The sequence below is a fragment of the Notamacropus eugenii genome, chromosome 3 (assembly GCF_028372415.1).
Source record: "Notamacropus eugenii isolate mMacEug1 chromosome 3, mMacEug1.pri_v2, whole genome shotgun sequence".
NCBI classification, from domain to species: domain Eukaryota; kingdom Metazoa; phylum Chordata; class Mammalia; order Diprotodontia; family Macropodidae; genus Notamacropus; species Notamacropus eugenii.
Window position 1 is genome coordinate 12,635,883 of NC_092874.1, and position 24,324 is coordinate 12,660,206.

The following is a 24,324-nucleotide window of genomic DNA, read 5'->3' on the forward strand; positions in this document are numbered from 1 at the left end:
TTTTCCTCTTGGAGGTTTTCAATCAGAGGCTAGATGGACATCTACTAGATTTGTTATCTTAAGGATTGCTTTGATGGATAGTCTGGACCAGATGGCACTGCCTTCCCTTCAACTTTAATATTTGGAATTCCATAGTTGTATGATTCTTTTTTGGAATTTTTGTTTTAGTTAGTCACCAAATCTGCCTCCTCCACTATCAGGCCATCTGATGCATCAACTTAATAATCTTAAATACGATCTTGGCACTCAAGACTCTCCTCCAACAAGTTCTATCTTATCTTTCTAAATTTGTCTCTCACAATTCCTCTTTACATCTATGTGTATGATGGTTTAAATGAATACGTCACTTAAAGACAACAGGGCTGAAGTTAATTTCAAAGGCCAATGTAGACTCCAAAGGAATGGCGTTAGTATTTATTTCCTTTTTTCAATAACTGTTCTACTTTTACCTTTGTATCCCCAGTGCCTAGCACATGGGCAGGTATGTAGTAGGCACTGAATCAATGTTTGCGAATTGATTATATATAGTTGTGAAGAAATGGTCAACTATAAGAGTAACCCAATGCATGTATCACAGGACAATGGTGGAGGTCTATGTCTGCTGGAGGACAGGAAGTCTCCACCAACATTTCCTGTGTGCTTACCATGGTGTGCTGAGGGGTAAGCATAAGAGCCACTGTCAATAGTATTTTAAATATCATGGAAAATGGGAAAGGTATCATGGGATTAGAGGAGGTCAAAGGTCCCAATTTTCATAAAATGGAACAGATCAGCTGACATTGAGACAGGGAACTTGACTTCAATTCTCAGTGTAAAAAAATATAATCAATTATTAAAAAGATGATGGTGGGTAGTATCTAGAAAAGGAAACAGTGACCACAAAGAGCAAGAAGGAATTCATCAACAATGACTGAGAACAGAATACATTCATTTCCTTGGTTAACAGGATGAGTGTTACTAGTGGATACAGAGGAAAGCTATGCATAGCTAGGTTAAATCATACTAACCTTGGAATCAAAAGAACTTAAATTTTAATTTCCTTTCTGATGCTTAATAGAAACATAACTATAAGTGGGGACAAGTTACTTGGCCTCTGAATCCTCAATTTCCTCACCTTGAAATCTGGGATGAAAACTGCAATGAACTACTGTGCACCAAGCTGCCATGAGAGATGAAAAAGGTTGAGAAGATGACAGGACCTGAGATCTAGAAATGGAAGGGAAGCTGAGGGGCATTGAATGTAAACTCTTTTGAATAGTTAAAGAAACTGAGGCCCAGAGAGGTGATGATATGTGTGTATGTGTATATTAATATGTGCGTATGTATGTATATATGTATACACACACACATATATATGTACACACAAACATCTTGGGGTGTAGTAAATGTGCTTATGAATAATTATGTACACTGTGCATGTATGTAATATATGTGCATGTATGTACATTTGCATGTATGTGTGTGTGTCTAGACAATCCTTTCCATAGGATTCGTACACGTGGATCACTTTATCCATATATTTTGTTGTTGTTCAGTCATTTTTCAGTTGTGTTCAATCCTTGATGATCCAATCTGGGATTTTCTTGGCAAAGATACTGAAGAAGTTTGCCATTCCCTTCTGTAGCTTGTTTTACAGATGAGGAAACTGAGGCAAACATCATTCAGTAACTTACCCAGGGTCACACAGATAGTATCTGAGATCAGATTTGATCTCATAAAGTTGAGTCTTCCTGACTCCAGGTCCAGTACTCTATCCACTACACCTAGCTAGCTGCCCTTATACACCTATATATGCGTATATATGCATATGCACATAAAATTCATTGTTATTCATTTATGAATAAATTATGTATCTAAACGTGTGTGTAAATTTAATTATGTATGATTCATATTTATATATGAATTACTTCACATCTATCACTATATTTACAGAATTATACTTGAGAGTTGTTAGCTTTAAGACAAAAATAGCCTTGCTTAGCTATTTTAAATAGTACTGAAAGGTTGCTTTTTATTGGAAAGCCATTTTTCCATATAAATAAACAGCAGTAACAAATATGTTTATTGTTCAGAGATCTGAATACTCAGGGTATCCCAGTTCTGATGCAACATGGAGGTTATTCATTCCATCAGCCACACAGCCTGGGTCCATACTGTTAGCAGATTAAAAAAAGATCAAAAAGGGATTTTTTTTAGTTTCAAAACACAGAGACTGTTTATTTCAACAGGTTTTGCAGAGTCGATGCTCACCTCCTCGTAATCATTCTTCAGGGCTGCCATGTCCTTCCAAACCTCAGAGAACTCTCCTTCCTCCATGTCCTCACCTACACACCAGTTCCTGAATGCCCTTTTGGCATACATTAGTTGAAACTTGTGGTCCAGGTGAGCTTCTGCAATGGCTGTTGTGTTGCTCAGCATACACACCACTATCTGTGCCTTGGCCAGATCCCCACCAGAAACCACAGTGGGGACTGGTAATTGATGAGAACCTTGAAGTCAGTGGGCACCAGTCTACAAACTGGGTACTTTGCTTGGTCTTGATGGCTGCAATGGCAGCACTGATATCTTTGGACACTGCATTACCATGGCACAGGAGGCAGCAGGTCATGTATTTGCCATGACGAGGGTTGCACTTTGCCATCTGGTTGGCTGGCGCAAAGCAGGCATTAGTGATCTCAAGATACTGAGAGCTACTCATGGTAGGCCTTCTCAGCAGACATGACCAGTACATAGGTGGCCAGGGGGAAATGGATTCAAGAGAAGAATACCAAGTTGGTCTGGAACTGTGTGAGGTCCACATTAAGGGCACCACCAAAATGAAGAGATACTGTGACAGAGGAGAAAATTTGGCTGCTAAGACAGTTGAGGTTCATGTAGGTGGGATGTTCGATGTCTAGATTTCAGTGACAGATGTCATAGATGGCCTCATTGTCCACTATGAAGTCATAATCTGAGTGCTCAAGGGTGGTATGACTAGTCAGGATGGAGTTGTAGGGTTCCATCACAGCTGTAGAAACCTGGGGGCTGGATAGATGGAGAACTCTAGCTTGGCCATAGTCAACAGAGCCATTCCATCAACAGGGAGGTGAAGCCAGAGCTGCCACCCCAAAGCTATGGAATACCAGAAAGCCTGGGAGTCCTGTACCCTGCTCAGGCAGTTTGTGGATTCAATCCAGCACAGGGTCAATGATCCCCTTGCCAATGATGTAGTGGCTATATGCATAGTTGTTAGTAGCATCCTCCTTACCAATGATCAGCTGCTCTGGGTGGAAGAGTTGTCTGTAGGGGCCATTTCAGATCTCATTAATCTCTGTGGGCTCTAGGGCCACAAAGATAGCCCAAATCACATGCTTTCAAGCCCCAGTTTCACAAAAGAAGTTGGTGGAGGAGTCATCACCTCCCCTAATGGTATTGTCACTGAGTATCTGCCCATCAGGCTGGCTGCCGTGTTCCAGGGAGTGCACCTCCCAACAGGCACTGTTCATCTGGATACCTACCTGTCCCACATGGATTGAGATGTATTCACGCATGATGGGGGTCCAGACAAGAAAATCTCACATTGTATCTGCATGATGGATATCAGTGAGAACAGACTGCTTTTCTTTTTAAAGGAAACTGGGTCTCCAGACATTCTTATTTGGAGTGAAAGGAAAACTCTCTTCTATCTGTCAATGACAACCACCCATGCATTCTACAGCAAGTAATTAAAATGGTTTTATTTCACATGTTCTTGTCAAAAGAACAAGATCTTTTCCCCAAAACATGAAAAAATAAATCAAATATTTGTACGAGATCTATCGCTCTCTCCCTTGCCTCAAAAAAAAAAAAAAAAAAAAGAAAGACAACTATTTTTCCTCTGAGACATGGAAAGATGTTTCTCTCAAAACTTCTAAGCAGTCCACCAAGATCAAGGCCCCAGTTAATTCTCGCCAATGCTTTGTCACAGGGTTTTTCATTCTGTCCAAAGCCAGTTGCAAATCTTGCAGCACTTCCCGGTAACTTTCTCCATAATGTGCTCCCCAAGTATAGAGGAAATCATATGCAGGCTTCCACATCATCTGCAAAGAAAAATGGAGAAGTCATTGAATGGAAGCCCAAGACAAGTGAGAGTAGAGGAAAGCAAGGCCTCTTAAGAGGTTTGGGAGATGGAGTCAAATTAATATTGTAGCCAGCTGGAAATGTCTTTAGCTTCTAAACATGAATACTTTAGGAGCAAATAGTGTCCTAACACATCAGAGATGTTAGTTGCAGCTTTAAAGAGACACTAATATAGTCATGAAGTACATTTCTATCTGATAAATCTCTGTATTTATACAGAGCTGGTAGAAATTCTGTAATCTGGACGTGGCCATGTATTATAGAGTCTTTCAAGTCAGAATGTCCTGGGATTCAGTCTTGTTCCTGCCGCATGACCATTGTGTGCTGATGGCCTTACCTCTTAAGGTACTAAGCAATTCTCTTTGAGTAGACTTGGATTCAAGTCCTTCTCTGAAATCCCCACCTCTTGTGAAGCTAGGCAAGTCACTTACCCTCCCACTGACACTGGCAGGCTCCTGTCTAGAATATAACAGACCCATTGCAAATCTCCTTTACAGATTGCAGAATTGAAGAGTCTCCACACAGATAGATGCACAGGTCCAGGAATAGAAGAAAAAAAATGGTAATTATGTGCACCTTGCATGTTCATGCTTCATAGGGGTAGACTTATGGATGTTAAGCACGGCTTTTATTCTGTGCTGTTTAATCAATGGCTTTTGAAATAGACTGCCTTGGTGATGTAGTGTCTTAGACTGTCTAAAAGCCCTGCTCCTTCCCAACCAAGTCTCTTGAGGGTGCTATGTAAAGATACTTTATATTTCACATCGTCTTATTCAAATGTAATTCAATAAATAAAATAAGCATTCGGATGGATTTAGCCAAATGAAAGCCATTCTCTGATTCCCTAATAACGAGTGATGGATGCCTGTCATCCCACAGGGAAATCAAAGGACTGCTTTGGGCCCCTCCCCCTCCAGAGGGCTCTGGCCCAGCACCTGACCAAGCCAATGACATCACTGTTTCCATAGTGATATGATGGCGTCAAAGAAGAACCTCACATACCAACTGAGGATGTCATGGTAACCATGGCAACCAGAGTTACAGAGAGGATAGAGACAAAGATGGGCCAAATAAGACAAATTGGAAAACATGAAAGGAAAAATAATTCCAAATACATGTTCAGAGGATGAAGATCCCATAAGCCAAATAAATGAAATGTAAATTTTATTACTGATGCTTCTTGGGGGTCACTCATCTAATTTGCAGAATCTAATTGAGCCATTTACAAAATCCAGACATTCCAAAACCATGGAAGTCAAAATACGATGTGAGACGTCCTTCCCAGACTAGAAAATCCATTCACAGAAAAGGAAAAAGAGGCGGAAACCACAAGCATCACTGAATCCTTTCCTACCCTAGATCCCCACAGTTGTTTCCATGGTTTAGAGGCAAAAAACAAGCCATGCTGGACACTGCTGGTGTAAATGGCAGGACCTGGGCTCTTCAGCTGATGCACCACACCTAGCAGCAGCACCTCTGCCCCCCAGAGAGCACTGATGCCATGGGCCTGGCTTAGAGCCCATTTGGGCAGGAGAAGAGAAGCATGGGAAGCGAGAAAAAATCATCCCCCAAACCGGGACCCCTTGTAGACAGGCCATCGTATAACCATAGCCTTCAAAGAAACAGGTCATGTCCACAATCATTCATTAATGCTAGATGAATTGAATTCAACGGTTTAAACCAAGTGATAGGTATAAAGAAATGACAGTGTTCCGAAGTGTTTTGTATATTTTTCAGGGGCCAAGACTGGGCCATATTTTCTCATTTATAGGTTTTAACAGTTCTAATTACTGGTTTGCCTCATTCCACTATAGGAGGATTTGAAAATCTCTCTCTCCCAACTTGAAGGCATTGTCTCAAAGAGTTGGGACCATCTCTTTCTTGTTTCTAGATTTTTTTTCTAGAAGTAGCCCTGAGTAATTTTATTAAACCCACCCACCTGGATAAGGACTTGATGGACTAATTTAGAAAAGAGCCACCACTCCCCAGGGCTCAGCACAGTGCCTGGGCACATAGCAGGCACAAGTGTTGATGGATAGGTGGACAAATTGCAGTTGCTAAACTGCACAAGTAAAGGGAATGACCCCACCTGGAGTCCCCCTGTTGTTACTGGTGGTAGAGTTCATAACCAGGGTTCTGTCATCTTTTAAAATTGCACATTTTGATAGTTTCCTTGGCAATCTTTTTTTTTTAATTTTATGCAGTTCAAAGTATTATTCTCTGAAGAGATTCCTAGGCCAGACAAGACTGCCAAAGTTCCTATAACACAAAAATAGTTAAGAACTCCTGCCCTAGTCAAACCTCAACCAATAAGAGTCCTCTCTTACTACCCTGAAGACAAGCAGGCAAAGAACAGCTGTTTGAGGCTCTCAGAGGGGAGGAGGAGCCACGAGAACCAAAGAAGCCCTTCCACTCACTTCTAGGAAGGTCTTGTCCGGAGAAGGATTCTCCTCTCCTCGAGCTGAGATGTCAAGCTTTCCTTGAACATTCATTCATGATCTTAGTTAAAGAGAACAAGTTTGCTGTATCTGTGGTTGTAAGACTGTGTCTGTTTTGTTTCCCAGGGTACTGAATACTATGGGGTAAAATTTGAGATGTTATTCCTAGGGAGATAATGTGCCTAAGGTATCCTCCTAATTGGCTGAAGATACAGTCTGAAACCCGTAAAGGAAGAGTTCAGTAATGGGAGAGCCAAAGATAGGGATGAGACTGCCTGACTGGCCTCAGAAATCCCACCTACTGCTCAGAGGTGAGGAAGGAGAAGGGAGGAAGACAAGTAACATTTATATACCATAGTAAGGTCTTCAGGCAGCCTTACATTTTCTCTCAACCCAATAAGGGAGTAAACATTGTTATGATCCCCATTTTACAGATGAAGAAAGTGAGGTTTAAAGAAGTGACTTCCTTAGTGCCACACAGGTGAGAAATGTCTAAGGAAGGATTTGAACTCGCTTCCAATGATCCAACCACTGTGCCACCTCTCCACCACCAGCAACAGGAGCATGTTATTTTTTTAAAGTCAGGTATTGTCTTATTTCTGTTTTGTTTTGCTCTTTTGTTTACATCCTTAGTGATGAGTTCAAGGGCTGGTATAAAATAGGTACCTAATAAGGCTTGTTGAATTAAAGATTGCTAAAGTTCAATGTGATATAAAAACCCTCATTGGCCCCAGCCCTATTTCAAGGGTCATCATGTATAGCCAGATTACACTTTTTTTTACAGCAGTGCTATATATATATATGTATATATACATATGTATATATAAAGATAAAGGTAAGAAATCTACTCCAGGAAAAGATTTTGCTTTTCTTCCCTGGGGGCCTCATCCTGCTTAAAGACATTCTGAGACCAATGGTGTACTGTAGAGATAAGGCCAACAGCACTGTGTCAAGGTGGCAGCTTCACTACCATAGCTCATCATCTCTGACATGAAAAAATCTGTGGTGTTGTGCAATTAGTCCCTAGTGTATGTAGCCAAAATTGGTTCAGGTCAGGGGCAGAGGAGATGACCACAGGTGACTGAGTTCCTGTGGGCAGAAGGATTTGATATCCTTCTTATTATTTCCACAGCTACTAAAGGGGTGGCCAAGTCTAGAAAGGCCCTGAGGCACCTTCCCTCCTGCAACAGTATGAGCTTCTGGTCCTTCCATGAAACATACACAGATGATACAGACGATGGCAACGCTAGGTTGGGGAAGACAGGATGGCCATTTCTCAATCTTACCATTCCTAATAAAGGCAACAGGAGGTTCTCCAACAACATAGCACCCCGTTGGGAAATGTCTTGATGTTCTATCATCTGGCTAATCTCATGAGTAGAAGAGCTATGTGGACATCAGCCTGAGTGAGACCTACTTCCTGGGCCAGCTCTGGGAAGTCCAGAGAATTATAAATGGGAAAATCAGGTAGCGTTTCTGAAGGGGCCGGAAGCCCACATAGGACCCAATCTCTAACTTACTTTGGGGGGCACTCAGGGAAGGACTCATCCTCAGTTGAGTGCCTTGGATGATGCTAAGAACCTCATCATCATTATTCATAATCACATTAATAGAAATAATTTCAGCTACAGCATAGGATGGAATCACCTCCCACTACCATAGTCACACCAAATGTATGCATGGTGAAACTAGAATCTTAACAGAACCTCATTATATTTGAGCTGGAAGAAAACTCAGATGTCTTCTGCTCTCATTATTAGGAAGTCTTTCTTCACTACAAACCTAAGCTTGTTCCATTGTCATTTTCAGCCTTGGTTTTTAATTCTCCCCACCCACAGATACAAGCAGAAGAAGTCCAATCCCTTTGCCAGGTAATAGCTCTTCAAATACTTGGATGCACAGATGAGGTCCCTGTCCTCAAGCCTTCTCTGCTTCAAGCTAAACATTCCCACTTTTTTCACCTGATGCTCCCAGGTCATGATCTTGGGCCCTTCACCAGCCTACCTGCCTGCTTCTAGACTCTCTTTCTCATCATTGTTATTAAGGATAATAATTATAGCTAACATTAATATAGTACTTACTATGTATCAGAAACTGTGTGCTAAATGCTCTGCATTTTATCCTCACAACAAACTTGGAAAATAAGTGCTGGAAAGAAACTGAAACAAACAGAAGTTAAGTGACTTATCCAGGTTTGCACAGCTGGCAAGCGTCTAAGGCCATATTTAAATTCAGATCTTCCTGACTCCAAGCCTTGGACTCTATCCACTGAGCCACCTGGCTAAAATCTAAGGCACAGAACTGAAACCAGTATTCTTAGTTATGGCCTCACCAGGGCAGAGTACACAGGCTACCACATCCCTACTCCTGGATATTATGACTCTCCCAATTCAGAATAAATGGCATTATATCTCTTGGCTGCCACATCACACTATTCACTTACATTAAGTTCACAGTCTGTTCTGTTAGCCAAGGAGACAAAGGGGTGAGGTAGAGAAGCAAGAGCCCTAGGCTAGTGTGGCAACATAGAAGCCAAATGGGGAAATAATTTCAGGAAGAAAGCCTGTTCTCAATGCTTCAGAGAAATCAGAGAAGAAAATGCCTGAGCAACAGCGATAGGGATTAACAACTGGGTTAAAATGGGAAGCTAAGTGGTATAATGAACAAAGTGCTGGGTTTTGAATTCAGAGGGCTCATGTTCATGAGTTCAAATTCAGCTTCAGACTAGCTGTTTCATCCTGGGCAAGTCACCTCATCCTGTTTGCCTTAGTTTTCTCAACAGTAAAATGAGCTGGAGAAGGAAATGGCCAACCCCTCCAGTACCTCTGCCAAGAAGGCTCCAAATGGGGCCATGAGCAGTCAGACACAATTGAAAAAACACGAAACAATGACAACCACAATCTGGGTTAAAGAGTCTAGAGGTCACAGGTGACCTTCGAGAAGCAGGACAAAAGCCAGGCCACATATTGAGATAATTGGGAGCAAACAGGCAGCAAAGTTGTACAGGTCTGCTTATGAAAGAGAGAAGTAAATTGAGATCAGCAGAGGCCAAGGGTTTATACAAAGGCTCTGGTTCCAGCCCAGCCAAACCTGCACATCAGCATATGAAACAGAAGGAACCAGCGGAAGCACCTGATGGAACAGTCAACGTCCCGGAGATGGTATCAATGGTGATACTAAATATTATTATTTAGCAATTTAATAACTAACACTATGAATATTATTAATGTTAATTGTTCGTAATAATTAACAATTCAATAATTTTTGTTATTGTTATTATAGCCAACATTTACATAGCACTGTGCAGAAGGGTGCCAGAACCAGCTCTAAGGGGCTTGGGACAGTCTATTGTTCAATTTGCAGAGAGAGAGTTTACACTCAGATCTGTTTTTTTTATCTAAATGAAAGACAGTATTCCTAATTCCTGATTGTTAACCATTTACTAGCACATCCCAGACTGTGCATACATTATCTTGCTTAGCACAGTGCCTTGTATTTAATAGTTGCATATAAATGCTCTATTTCATTTGAACAACCTTGTGAAATAGATCTTATTACCTCATTTTACAGAAGAGGAAACTGAGTCTGAGAGGTAAAGTAATTTTCTTATCATCACAGTCTCATAGTGCCTCTGAAAGGCTTAGAGCTTCCCAGTCCCTACTGTCTCCTAAGCCTCAGGTGTCTGAGTGCTGCCTGTAGCATGTTAAACTATAACTGGGAAATGTTGAACCAAACAAATAAAAATACCCTAAAATATAGATAATAATACATCGTATTCAAAGTCAAATATGTGACGTGGCAGGGATTCTTGTGTTAGTGGCCCCCATTTCTGCTTGAGTTAGCACTGGTCTAAGCTACCTAGCTTAGGAAAGCCTGTGCAGAGGCATTGGCCTTGGTGCTGAGATTGGGAGGGTGGAGCAGAGAAGTAAGACAATGGCTGCATCTTCCTCTTAGCCTTGTGGTCAGAATTGGAGGCAGTGAGGTGGAATCGGAATATACTTTGGAAGATGATATGTACAAAAAAGAAGTCATCGGAAACAACACAAGAGAAGCTATTTCAGTACCAAAATACGAGGTGAAGATAAGTGACCAACGCAGGCAGGGGACACATCGGGGGTAAAACTGTGTGTTCATCCTTCGTTGCCAAAGAAGGCTATACCTTCAGAGAAATGATGACATGACTTGAACTTGACTGTGTTTTGAGTGAGGAAGGGATGTGCAGGTCACCAGCCTCACTTATCCTCCAGAACCATCTGAATTCAGTGACCAGATATTCATCAGGATGACTGGAAATGACCCGGGATGAGGCAATTGGGGTTAAGTGACTTATCCAAGATCACACAGCTTGTGAGTGTCAAGTGTCTGAGGTGAGATTTGAACTCATATCCTCCTGACTCCTGCACTAGTGCTCTATCCATAGCACCACCTAGCTGCAAAGATGCAGTGTAAAGAAGAAGTTCACTATCAGTGGAGAGGAAAATCAAGGAAGGCTTCCTGAAAGACACTAGCATTTAAACTGGAGTTTAGGGGATGGGTATGAATTCAACAGAAAGATGGAAGATGTTCCAGGCAAAGAGAGAAAGGCACAGAAATGGGCTAAGTGTAGAGTTCGATAGATAAAAAATAATCCAGTTTGCCTCAAAGTCTACAATGTGTAGGAAGCAGAACAGTTTCATTTTTACTGAGAAAGCAATAGAAGTCATTTTCCTGCCAACATGGCTTCCTGAACAAGAAACAGGATACCCAGAGCTCTTGGACACCAACACTGGCAAAACCCTCAATTCTGAACCAGACTAAAGTCAGCCAGAAGCCCTTAGACAATAAGAAAGGGGTCCCTCAAGCAAAGTAAATGCTAATGATGAGAGACATGTAGCATATGAGGTTCTGTTTCCAGGGTCCGCAAGAAGGGAAGACTTCCTTGAGAAAGCACCATGGGTGCTTAGAATGTACCAGGGAGGAAAACATTTTGGAACTATGCCCAAAAGTCTATAAAACTGTGTATACCTTTTAACCCAGTAATACCATTACTAGGTATATATCCTGAGATTAAAAGAATATTATATACAAAAATATTTATAGCAGCTCTTTTTGTGGTGGCAAGTAATTGGAAACTGAGGGGATGCTAATCATTTGGGTAATGGTTGAACAAGTGACACATCGGTGGTAAAACTAAGAACTCCATGGACACTCACAATTCCTTGGAATCACGGGAAGGCACATTCCTAACACAGAGTTTAGGGACCGAACTGAGTTGGTTTGAGTCGTGTCTGGATTAGGAATGAGGAATGTTTACACTGAAGATGCAGCCATATTACCACCTCACTGTAGTGGTGTTTTACAACTTAGAAAGTACTTCATCCTGAAACACTGGGAGCATCACCATTATCTCTATTTTATTTTTAGTCTTTCACCCTGTGCTATCTCAGCATTTTTTCTCAGTTTCTTGGACAAGAACATAGATGGAGAGCTCATCAAATTTCCCTGTGGCACTGAGCTTGGAGGATGAGCTAACATTATTCTAGGATCCAAGATGCAGAGCTAGAAGGAATCTCAGTATCCAGCTGGTTCAACCCCCTCACTTTACAGAATAGGAAATCAAGGTCTAAGGAGGGCAAGTGATTTGTCCAAAATCACACAGAGGGTACGTGGGCATAGCTGGGATGCAAACTCAAGTTTTCTAACTCCCAAATTCAGGATGGATTTCATTATGCCATGCTACCTCCATTGGATGGAATGAAGACTGAAATCCCCCAACATTGAAACAAGCTTAAACATGGGAATAAATTTAATTTTTGAAATTTAAGCAGATACTTGAAAGATTTGTGATTTCTTCAGAGGAAAGAATTCCAGATGGAAAATAAGGGTGGGCAGATTCTCATCACTAATCCAGAGTATGACCCAATCACAGTTTAATAAATATGTCACAGATAGTTGCCTGAGCCAAAGAAAGATGAGGTGACTTATCCAGAGACACTTACACAGGTAGTAATGTTAGAGGTGGGGTTTAAACTTCCAGTTTCTAAGTCCAGAGCTAAGTCTAGAACTCTCATATACTGTGTACTGCATTAAGAAATAAATTTTAAAAATTCAATCCTTGTTTTTAAAAAGATGAGGAAAGTTCAATTAGACACATTCATGTGAAAGAAACCTGGGAGTTTCAAGTAATTTTAAACTCAATGTGAGTGTGAAATGGTCATCCAAAACTCAACCCTTTGCACTAGAAAGATCAGAACAAGAATAATTAAAAAACAAACTTAGTCAAGCTAAGTAGGTGGATAATTAAGAGCATGCCTGGTTATGTTTGATGATCAGATCATCCAGGTCTGGTTCCTGAAAGACACCATCAATGACATTTGAAAAATCATGGGAAACAGGAAAAGTACCACAAGAAAGAAGAAGAGAAAGTTGAGTTACAGAGAATAAGAAAGAACAGGGCCTACCAACTAGAGGCCTGAGAGTTTGATTTTGATCCCTGGGAAAATTTTTGAAAAGATCATTCAAATGATGGCTGTTGAACATGCCAAAAAGGAAACAATGGTTACAAAGAGCCGATTGAGAGTCATCAAGTGCAGAGCATGGCAGACCAACCTCATTTTCTTAGGGACATTATTATTCCCCTAGTGGATGAGAGGCATGCTATGCATATAAGTTTATCTAGTTTTTAGCAGCACTTTCGATGAAATATTTTATTCTATTCTCACAGAGAAGATGGAGACATAAAAGTTGGACAATATTATCAATCAGATCCAGAGCTATTAGAATGTCACTTCAGGGGACAGAACTAAAGTGACAGATGGAAGTTGCAGTGAGTGAGATTATAACTTGGCACAAGGGAACAGAAAACTCCTGACCATTAGAACTCTGACATGTAAGGAAACTGAGGCTCCACAGAGTTCAGTGACCCAAGCTCATATAATTAGGTGAGCACAGAGTCAAGAATTGAATCCAACTCTTTCACTTCAATGCTCAGTGCTCTTTCCACTGAAGCATACTCTCTCTGTTGGAAGTATTAGGGGACAGGAAGGGAGATTTAAGACAAGTATAAGTTCTTTGTTCCTTCTTAATGTTCATATTCCCCATTTCACTTTTTAACAATAAGGACCAAAAGCAAGATGTAAGATTTAAAATAAAGTGGAAACAATTATCTGCATGACTTTGAGAGAGAAACTACAACTGCCTAAGCCCTTTGTAAAATGAATGACCTGAGTTCCATGGTCTCTAAAGTTCCCTCTACACATGACACTATCTTGGCAAGCTGTTTGGCTGCTGACAGGAATATGCTAGGGCCACTTCAACCTCTCATGAGAGCCCATTTTTCACTTGTTAGTATTGGCAATTCTACCTGAGAAATTGGCAAATATCACAAATCAGGGATTAGATTATTGTTTTGTTAATTGTCTAGTATCAAGAAAGGGTTGAGGAAAACATACAAATCCCTCTTTCCCACTCTCCACTGCAAAGATCTGGTAAGTAAACATAAACCTGCACACCCTGGACTAGAGAAGTATGTATGTGATGGGCAAAGGGAGGATGAGTGGGGAAAGAGGAAACATTTTTAAGGAAACTAATATTTTATAAAATCCTTTATAAAGCATGGTTTCTTTGTGTGTGAGAGGGAGCGAGGGAGGGAGAGAGGGAGAAAGAGAGAGAGAGAGACAGACGGACAGACAGACAGACAGACAGAGACAGACAGAGAGACAGATATGAGGGATGCCTTGGCAATCAGGTGTAGTCCACAGACCACTTCTCAGAATAACAGTTGTAATCCTAGACAATAAAATAACAAAGGATTACAAAGTACGCCAATCTTATTGAAATAGTGATTTAAAACAGCTATTTTAAAAAAATGTTGATGTGTCTCTTTGCCTGAGTTCGATTAGATACGTTAAAACCATGATTATGAAAATGTTCCTTGAGGAAATATAGTCTTCATCTCTGGAAATGTATAAGAATTGAAAAGAAGAAACACCCCTTTTGGTCTTTGGTTTAAGTGTTGTCCTCCCACACAGTGGATACATGGACTGATAACCTTTGGAAAGCTCATCTGTACCTATACTACTCCATAGCCATGGTTTTAAAAAAAAGCATCTAACTTCCTGCCCAGTGTTGTGATAAAAGAAAGCTACGCAGGAGGCATCTTTGGAGAAGGCTCTAGAAAATGGAAAGGTCCTGGGAGATTTTTGGGGGGAGGGGTGGGAGATTGGTTTTGCGGTCTTTGCACTCTGATCAATAGCCGTCATGATGTTTTCTGCCCACATCACAACAGGGCTTTTGTGCAAGAAAGTTTCTTGCTACCTTCTTTTTTAAAAGTACTTACAATTATTGTTAGCATTAAATGGAGTTTCTAGGGCTCAGGCTGTATTTATTTATATTTTCATTTAGCCATGCTGAAAAAGAAAATAGAACAAAAAAATGGAGGAAAGAAAATGTTTTTAAAAAAGTAGGCTTCAATCTGCATTCAGACTCCATTTATTTGATTAATGGCTAACTCTTTCAAAGCTGAACATCAGTGTAATATTATTGTACCTTTTATGTCATGTTGGTCAATCTGATAGGTGTGATACAATATCTCAGAATTGTTTTAATTTGTATCTATCTCATCAGTAGTGATTTAGGGCATTTTTCCATGTGACTATTGATAGCTATGGTTTCTCCTTCTGGAAACTACCTGTTTCTACTCTTTGACTACTTATCAATTGGGGAACAGCCATTATTTTTAATAAATTAGATTCAGTTCTCTATATATTTGAGAAACAGTCCTTTATCAGAGAAATTTTCTGCAAAACCCACTCCTTCCAGGTTCATGTTTTTCTTCTAATTTTAGTTCCATTGGTTTTGTTTGGGAAAGTTTTTAATTTCACATGATCAAAATTTTGTATTTTACTCCCTGTGATCTTCTGTATCTGTTTTGTCATAGACATTTCTTTTATTCATAGATCTGACAGGTAAAATTTTCTGTGTACCCCGATTTAATTTGTGATATCACCCTCTTTGTCTAAATCATTTATCCATTTTGACCTTATCTTGGTTTTGGTGTGAAATGTTAGTCTATGTGTAGGTTTTTTGTTTGTGTTTTTCTAAACTGGTTCCAATTTCCTTAGTAGTGGATAGCATGCCTGACTTGTAGTCAACTAGACTTGAGTTCAAATCTGGCCTCATATACATAGTGCTGTATGACTCTGAGAGTGTCAATTAACAACGTTTGCTTCAGTTTCCTCATATGTAAAGTGAGCTAGAGAAGGAAATGGCAAACTACTCCAGTATCTGCTAAGAAAACCCCAAGTGGTGTCATGAAGAGTCAGACAAGACTGAAAAAAATAACTGAACTTAGTCACAGCTATATTTTGTCAGAGGCTTTTTCTGCATCTATTGCTATAATATGATTTTTGTTCTTTGTTATCCCTATTGCCAACTACTCTAATATTTTCCTAATATTTAATCAGCTCTGCATTCTTGGTGTAAATCCCACGTGATCATAGCATATGATCTTTGTGATATTTTACTGTAATCTCTTTGCTACCATTTTATTTTAAATTTTGCAGCAATATTCATTAAGGAAACTGGTCTACAGTTTAGCTTCTCTGTTTTTCTTCTCCTGGGATTAGGTATCAAGACCATCTTTGTATCATAAAAGGAAATAAGACTTATTCTTTACTTATTTTTAAATAGTTTGCATAATTGTCGTGATTAATTGTTGCTTAAATGTTTGGTATCATTCACTTGTAAATCCATCTGATCCTGGGGACTTTTTCTTAGGGAATTCATTGCAGACTTGTTTAATTTTTTATCTAAGATAAAGTTATTTAAGTAGTCTATTCTCTATTTGGGCAGTTAGATGGAGCACTGGATAGAGGGCCAGGACTAGAGTCAGGAAGACTCAGCTTCCTGAGTTCAAATTTGACCTCAGACTCTTACTAGCCATGCTACTTCAGGCAAATCATTAAACCCTGTTGGCCTCAGTTTCCTCATCTGTAAAATGACCTGGATACGGAAACTACAAACCACTCCAGTATCTTTACCAAAAAAAAAAAAAAAAAAGGATGGGGGGAGTTGGAAACAAGTGAAAAACAATTTACTCTTCTGTTAACCTGGACAGTTTAAATATATGCATTTTACTTAGATTGTCAGTTTTACTAGCATGTAATTGGGTAAAATGACAACAATTGCTTTCCATTCATCTGCATTGGTTGTGCATTCACCCTTTTCATTTTTGATACTGGCAATTTGATTTTTTTTTAAAATCAAAATAACCAATGATTATTGTTTTTTTCCCCATAAAACTAGCTTAGTTTTATTTACTAGTTAATTTTTAGATTCAATTTTGTTAATTTCTCCTTTGATTTTCAGTATTTCTATTTTGGTGTTTAATTGGGAATATTAAATTTGTGCTTTCTTTAGTTTTTGGTTTTGTTTTTGTTGTATGCTCAATTTAGTGATCTGTTTTTTCTTTCTTTTATTCATGTACACATTAAAAGATACAAAGTTTATCCTAAGTACTCCATTGACTGAATCCTACAATTATTGGAATGTTGTCTAATTGTTGTTATTCTCTTTAATGAAATTATTTATTTTTTTATGATCTAGTCTTTGAATCATTCCTTCTTTACTTTTATATTATTTAGCTTTCAATCAATTTTTAATCTATGCTTCTATGGCTCTTTATTGACTGTGATTTTTCTTGTATTTTGGTCTAAAAAGAATGAATTTAATATTTCTGTTTTCTGCATTTGCTAATGAGGTTTTCATTCTCTTCTGGTTAGGTTCAGTGGATAGAATACTGGACTTGGAGTCAGGAAAGCCTGAGTTCAAATATGTCCTCAGATAATTTTTAGCTGTGTGACCTTGGACAAGTCACTAATCAAGGGAATTAATAAAAAGAAATGCAAGGGAAGGTGGCCTAGCCATATAGGATCTAAAACTGTACTATAGAGCAGCAATCATCAAAACTACTTGGTACTAAGAAACAGAGTGGTGGATCAATGGAATAGGTAGAAGAAACAAAAGTCAATGACTATAGTAATCTACTGTTTGATAAATCCAAAGACTTCAGCTTCTAGGATAAGATCTCATTATTTAACAAAAAACACTTGGGAAGACTGAAAAATAGGTAGAAACTAGGCATAGACCAACATCTTATACCATATACCAAAATAAGTCAAAATAGGAACATGATTTAAACACAATAGGTGAGACTGTAAGCAAATTAGGAGAGGAAAGAATAGTTTACCTGTTAAATTTATAGAGAATGGAAGAATTTTGAACAAATAAGAGATAGAGAACAACATAATGCAAAATGGATCGTTTTGATTACATTAAAATAAAATAAAAAGTTTTACACAAACAAAGTCAGTGCAACCAAGATTAGAAGGGAAGCAGAAACCTGGGAAATAAGTTTTGCAGTCAAATCAGTGTCTCTGATAAAGGTCTCATATCTAAAATATGCAGAGAACTGAGTCAAATATACAAGAATATAAGTCATTCCCAATTGGTAAATGATCAAAGGACAAAAACAGTCAATTTTCAGATGAAGAAATCAAAACTATCTACAGTAATATGAAAAAATGCTCTATGTCACTGTTGATTGGAGAAAAACATAAATTAAAACAACTCTGAGATACCACATGACACGTATCAAATTGATTAACATGGAAAAACAGGAAAATGATAAATTTTGGAGAAGATGTGGGAAAATTCAAACACTAATGTGTTGTTGCTAGAGTTGTAAACTGATCCAACCATTGTGGAGAGCAATTTGGAACTATGGCCAAAGGGCTATAAAATTGTGCATGTTACTTCTAGGACTGCATCCCAAAGGGATCACAAAAAAAGGAAAAGGAATGACGTGTACAAAACTATTTGCAGTAGCTCTTTATGTGGTGGCCAAGACATGGAAATTGAGGGAATGCTTATCAATTAGGGAATGGCTAAACAAATTGTGGTATATAAATGTAATGGAATACTATTGTTGCATAAGAAATGATGAACAAGTGGACTCCAGAAAAACCTGGAAAGACTTACATGAAGTGAGGTTGAGTGAAATAAACAGAACCAGAAGAACATTGTCACAGTAACAGCAAAATTGTGTGATGACAAACTTTGATTGACTTAACTCTTCTCAGAAATATAATGATCTAAGGCAATTCTAAAAACACATGATAGAAAATGCCATCCACATCCAGAGAAAGAGCTATGGAGTCTGTAAGAAGGGGGAGTGGAGAGGAGGGATAATATTTAGAACTTATCAAAAACATAAATAAAATATTAAAAGTAATATTGTTTTGCCCCCCCCCCCAAAAGAGAATATTGAAAGAAAAGATTCAATAGTTTGGTAAAGGAAGCACAAAAAGTGGTTGAAGAGAATAACTCCTTAAAAGTAGAATTGGTCAAATGGAAAAGGAGGTACAAAAGCTAACTGAAGAAAAGCATTCCTTAAGAAACTAGAACTGAGAAAGTAGAAGCTAATGATTCACGAGATATCAAGAATCAGCTAAACACAATCAAAAGGATGAAAAAATAGAAAAAATGTAAAATACATCATGGGAAAAATAACTGACTTGAAAAATACATCCAGGAAAGATGATTTAAGAATTATTAGACTACCTGAAAGCCATGATAAAAGCAAAATGTCCTGGACAGCATTTTTCAAGAAATTATTAAGGAAAACTGTCCTGATATTCTAGAACCAGAGGGTAAAATAATAATTGAAAGAATCCACAAATCACCTCCTGAAAGTCATACCAAAATAAAAACTTGCAGGGACATTATAGCCAAATTCTAGAATTTTCAGGTCAAGAATAAAATATTGCAAGCAGCCAGAAAGAAACAATTCAAATATCGAGGAATCACAACCAAAATTACACAGGATTTAGCTGTTTCTACATTGAAGGTTTGAAATGTGTTATTCTGGTAGGCAAAGAAGTTTGGATTACAATCAAGAATCAAGCAAAACTGAGCATAATCATTTTAGTGTAAAAGATGAACATTCAATAAAGTTGGGGACTTTCAAACATTCCTTATGAAAAGACCAGAACAGACAATTCAGTTTTCTAATACAAGACTCAAGAGAGGCATGTAAAAGGTAAACAGAAAAGAAAAAAAAATATGTAAATTATTCAATAAGATTAAACTGTTTATATCTCTACATGGGAAAATGATACTTATAGCTCTTAAGAATTGTGTCTCGGAACTTCCAGTACCAAGATGGCAGAGTAAAAAAGGAACCCTTTAAAACCCTCCCAAATTCCAGACCTATATACCAATGATCATCTAGCCTTTCCTGAAGAATTTAACATTACTAAAATACCCCATTCTACTATTAGGCACTATCATCATAAGGTATTTTGGGGGTTTGTGTTTTTGTCTTGCATTAATGACTTTGTATGACTGTGTATGTTCTCAACCACATGATGTGGCAAACAGTGTGTCCCATTAGACTGTGAGCTATTTGAGGGAAGGGATTGAGTTTTTTTTTGTCTTTCTTTATATCCCCAGAATTTAGCATAGTGCCTCATACATAGACACTTTATAAATGTTTGCTAACTTAATTTTCTCAGTCTCAGTTTCTTATCTGTGAAATGGGGATAGTAACATCACTCTGCTCTCTGGATTCTTATGTGGATCAACTGAACTAACATATGTAAAGTGCCATGGATATCTCAAAACTAGTTATTATTATTAATTATTATATTAAGTTGAAATATATCTCCCTGTAATTTCCATGCATTGTTTCAAACTCTGTCTTCTGAAGTTGAGCAGAACATGTCTAATTTCTTATCCATATGCTAACACTTTTACAGACATTTACTAACTGTGTGACCCTGGGTAAATAAATCACTGTACCATGTTTGCCTCAATTTCCTCATCTTTAAAATGAGTTGGAGAAGGAACTAGCAAACTATTCCTGTATATTTTTCAAGAAAATCCTAAATGGGTCACAGACATGCTGAACATGACTGAAAACAGCTAAGCAACAACATAATTGTTTTTCAGATACTTTGATCTCTGTTAGAGTGGAAAGTATAGAGTCTTAAGAGCAGTAAGAACTAAGAAGGATGCAGGCTGCTGACTAGCATGTGAGACAGCGTCCCAGTAGCCAAAGGGCCAATCAGGAGAACCCCAGGGTGGTCTGAAGAAACAGCAGAATGGTGAGATAGCAACTCAGGGTGAGAGTCAAGTGGAGCTGAGCAAATGAGAGCCTCAGAAGAAGGCCCAGGTATTTGCAGCAGCTGCATCCAAGACTTTCAGCCCACAGATTAAATGTCTGGAAGTCACCTACTTGAATTTCCAGGAGCCAAAATGGTGGAGTGATTGGTAAATGCTCTCTCCCCATCCCCTTGTTGACCTTGAAAGAACCATAAAATATTTCCAAAGAAAAATCCAGGAGCAGTACGATGAGCAGAAGGGGCAAACAGTCTCGTAGCACCTGAGGCTAGGATAATCACTAAGGAATATTCCTCTTACTGTGGCAGAGGGACGGAGCTGTCTCAGACAGCTGGAGCTCCAGGGAGATAGAGTCTCACACTAGGACCCAGGTGTGCCTCAGCTCTCCAGGGGAAATGGGAAGACACTAGAGCAGCCCAAGATCACCAAGCACTGAGCTTGCCTTTGCTCTAGCTCAGATGAGGAGATCTGCTGTGACCAGATCACTGAACAAGCCAGCTCCAGGGCTAAGCTGGGGAAATACAAACAGAATTCACCTTTGCTTTCTCACACCAGCCAGCTCAGCACCAGGTTCTTTAGCGTCTAGCTGAAAGAACCAGAAGGCACAACACACAAAGTCTCATCATCATGAGTAAGAAGCAAAGGAGGAAGGATAAGACTATAGAAACTTTCTATGGGGACAAGGACCAAAACACGAATGGCAAAGAGTCAGTATTGAGACTGTACTCCCATCTGAAACTTCAGAAGGAACTATGAACTGCTTGCATGCACAAAGAGTACTCTGGGAAGAACTGAAGAAGGAAATGGAAGAAAAAGATGGCCAATGATTTTAAAAGTAGGAAAAAGTAATTCACTGAAGAGAACAGCTCCTTAAAAAGGAAAATTGAACAAATGGAAAAAGAAGCACAAAACCTAACTGGGAAAACTGAACAAATGGAAAAAGAAGCACAAAACCTAACTGGGAAAATTGGACAAATGGAAAAGGAAGCACAAAACATAACTGGGAAAACTAGACAAATGGAAAAGGAAGTACAAAAACTAAATGGAGAAAATAATTCCTTAAAAGGAATAATTGGACAGATGGAAAAGGAGATACAAAAGTTAACTGAAGAAAACAATCTGATGAAAATTAGAATTAGTCAAACAAAATCTAAAAAATGAAAAGGTAAAAGAAAATGTAAAATATCTAATTGGAAATACAACTAACTTGAAAAATAGATCCAGGAGAGAAAATTTAAGAATTATTGGCCTACCAGAAAACTATGTTGAATAAAAAGGTGTCTGGACAATATCTTTCAAGAAATCATCAAGGGAGTAGAAAGACACACGTACACTAGCTCCGAACCCACAGCCCATAAAATATCTGTAAAAAAGAACTCCCAACAAATTCTGGAGCAGCAGAAGCCACAGAACAACGGAGCAGAGAAGATTCCTGTTCCAGAGAGCCCTGCAAACCTCTCTCAAAAGGTCCTTCGCACACCAGACCGGGAGCGGAGCCCAGCCCTCCGTGGCCAGGAGGCGCTGAGAGAAGATCCAGGAGAGACAATTTAAAAATTATAGGACTACCTGAAAGCCATGATCCAAAAAAGAGCCTAGACATCATCTTCCATGAAATTATCAAGGAAAACTGCCCTGAGATTCTAGAACCAGAGGGCAAAATAAATATTCAAGGAATCCACAGAACACTGCCTGAAAGAGATCCAAAAAGAGAAACTCCTAGGAACATTGTGGCCAAATTCCAGAGTTCCCAGGTCAAGGAGAAAATATTGCAAGCAGCTAGAAAGAAAAAATTCAAGTATTGTGGAAATACAATCAGGATAACAAAAGTTCTAGCAGCTTCTATATTAAGGGATCAAAGGGAGTGGAATAGGATATTCCAGAAGTCAAAGGAACTAGGACTAAAACCAAGAATCACCTACCCAACAAAACTGAGTATAATACTTCAGGAGAAAAATTGGTCTTTCAGTGAAACAGAGGACTTTCAAACATTCTTGATGAAAAGACCAGAGCTGAAAAGAAAATTTGACTTTAAAACACAAGAATGAAGAGAAGCATGAAAAGGTAAACAGCAAAGAGAAGTCATAAGGGACTTACTAAAGTTGAACTGTTTACATTCCTACGTGGAAAGACAATACTTGTAACTCTTGAAACTATTCAGTATCTGGGTACTGGGTGGGATTACACACACACACATGCACACGCACACACACACACACACACACATAGAGACAGAGTGCACAGAGTGAATTGAAGAGGATGGGATCATATCTTAAAAAAATGAAATCAAGCAGTGAGAGAGAAATATATTGGGAGGAGAAAGGGAGAAGTGGAATGGGGCAAATTATCTCTCATAAAAGAGGCAAGCAAAAGACTTATTAGTGGAGGGATAAAGAGGGGAGGTGAGAGAAAAACATGAATTTTACTCTCATCACATTCCACTAAAGGAAAGAATAAAATGCACACTCATTTTGGTATGAAAACCTATCTTACAATACAGGAAAGTGGGGGATAAGGGGATAAGTGGGGAGGGGAGCGATAATGGAAGGAAGAGTATGGGGAGGAGGGAGCAATTTTGAGGTCAACACTCATGGGGTGGGACAGGATCAAAAGAGAGAATAAAAGCAATGGGGGGGGGGAGGATAGGATGGAGGGAAATATAGTTAGTCTTACACAACACGACTATTATGGAAGTCATTTGCAAAACTACACAGGTATGGCCTATATTGAATTGTTTGCCTTCCCAAAGGGAATGGGTGGGGAGGGAGGGATGAAGAGAAGTTGGAACTCAAAGTTTTAGGAGCAACTGTCGAGTACTGTTTTTGCCACTAGGAAATAAGAAATACAGGTAAAGGGGCATAGAAAGTTATCTGGCCCCACAGGACAAAAGAGAAGATGGGGACAAGGGAAGGGAGGGATGATAGAAGAGAGGGCAGATTGGTGATAGGGGCAATTAGAATGCTCGGTGTTTTGGGGTTGGGGAGGGGACAAATGAGGAGAAAATTTGGAACCCAAAATTTTGTGAACATGAATGTTAACAGTTAAGTAAAGAAATTTTTAAAAAAGGAAAAAAAAAAAAGAAATCATCAAGGAAAACTGCCCAGAAGTGCTAGATCCAGAGGCAAAATAGTCATCAAAAGAATCCACCATTCACCTCCCAAAAAGGATCCCAGACTAAAAACACCAAGAAACATTCTTGCTAAATTCCAGAACTATCAACTGAAGGAGAAAATACTACAGGCAGTCAGAAAGAAATCATTCCAATATCAAGGAGCTACAGCCAGGATCACACAGGACCTTGCAGCTTCTACATTAAAAGATTGAAGGAATTGGAATATGATATTCTGCAAGGCAAAGGAGCTGGGACTACAACCAAGGATCAATTGCCCAGCAAAGTTCAGCATAACATTTTAGGCAAGGAGATAGACATTCAATGAAATAAGGGATTTCCAGACATTCCTGACAAAAAGGCCAAAACTCAATAGAAAATTTGATCTTCAAATGCAGGTCACAAGAGAAGAGTAAAAAGCTAAACAGGGGAAAAGAAAAACTTGTTCCTCAATTTGGGCAAACTGCTTACCTCCCTATATGGGACGATGATACTTGTTAATCTTGAGAATTGTACATCTAT

General features: G+C 39.0%; 1 protein-coding gene and 1 pseudogene across 4 annotated transcripts in view; both read right to left on the reverse strand.

The window, feature by feature from the left end:
- Positions 1 to 2,043: 2,043 nt before the first annotated feature.
- LOC140532424 (tubulin alpha-4A chain pseudogene) lies at positions 2,044 to 3,628 on the reverse strand (annotated as a pseudogene).
- Positions 3,629 to 3,701: 73 nt separating this feature from the next.
- Positions 3,702 to 24,324, reverse strand: part of MACC1 (MET transcriptional regulator MACC1) — a 96,651-nt gene continuing 76,028 nt past the window's right edge. For all 4 annotated transcript variants that reach the window (XM_072650868.1, XM_072650865.1, XM_072650866.1 and 1 more), the window contains one exon: positions 3,702 to 4,058. In XM_072650868.1, the coding sequence (XP_072506969.1) occupies positions 3,846 to 4,058 (213 nt within the window). In that variant the 3' untranslated portion in view covers positions 3,702 to 3,845. The remainder of the gene's footprint in view (positions 4,059 to 24,324) is intronic.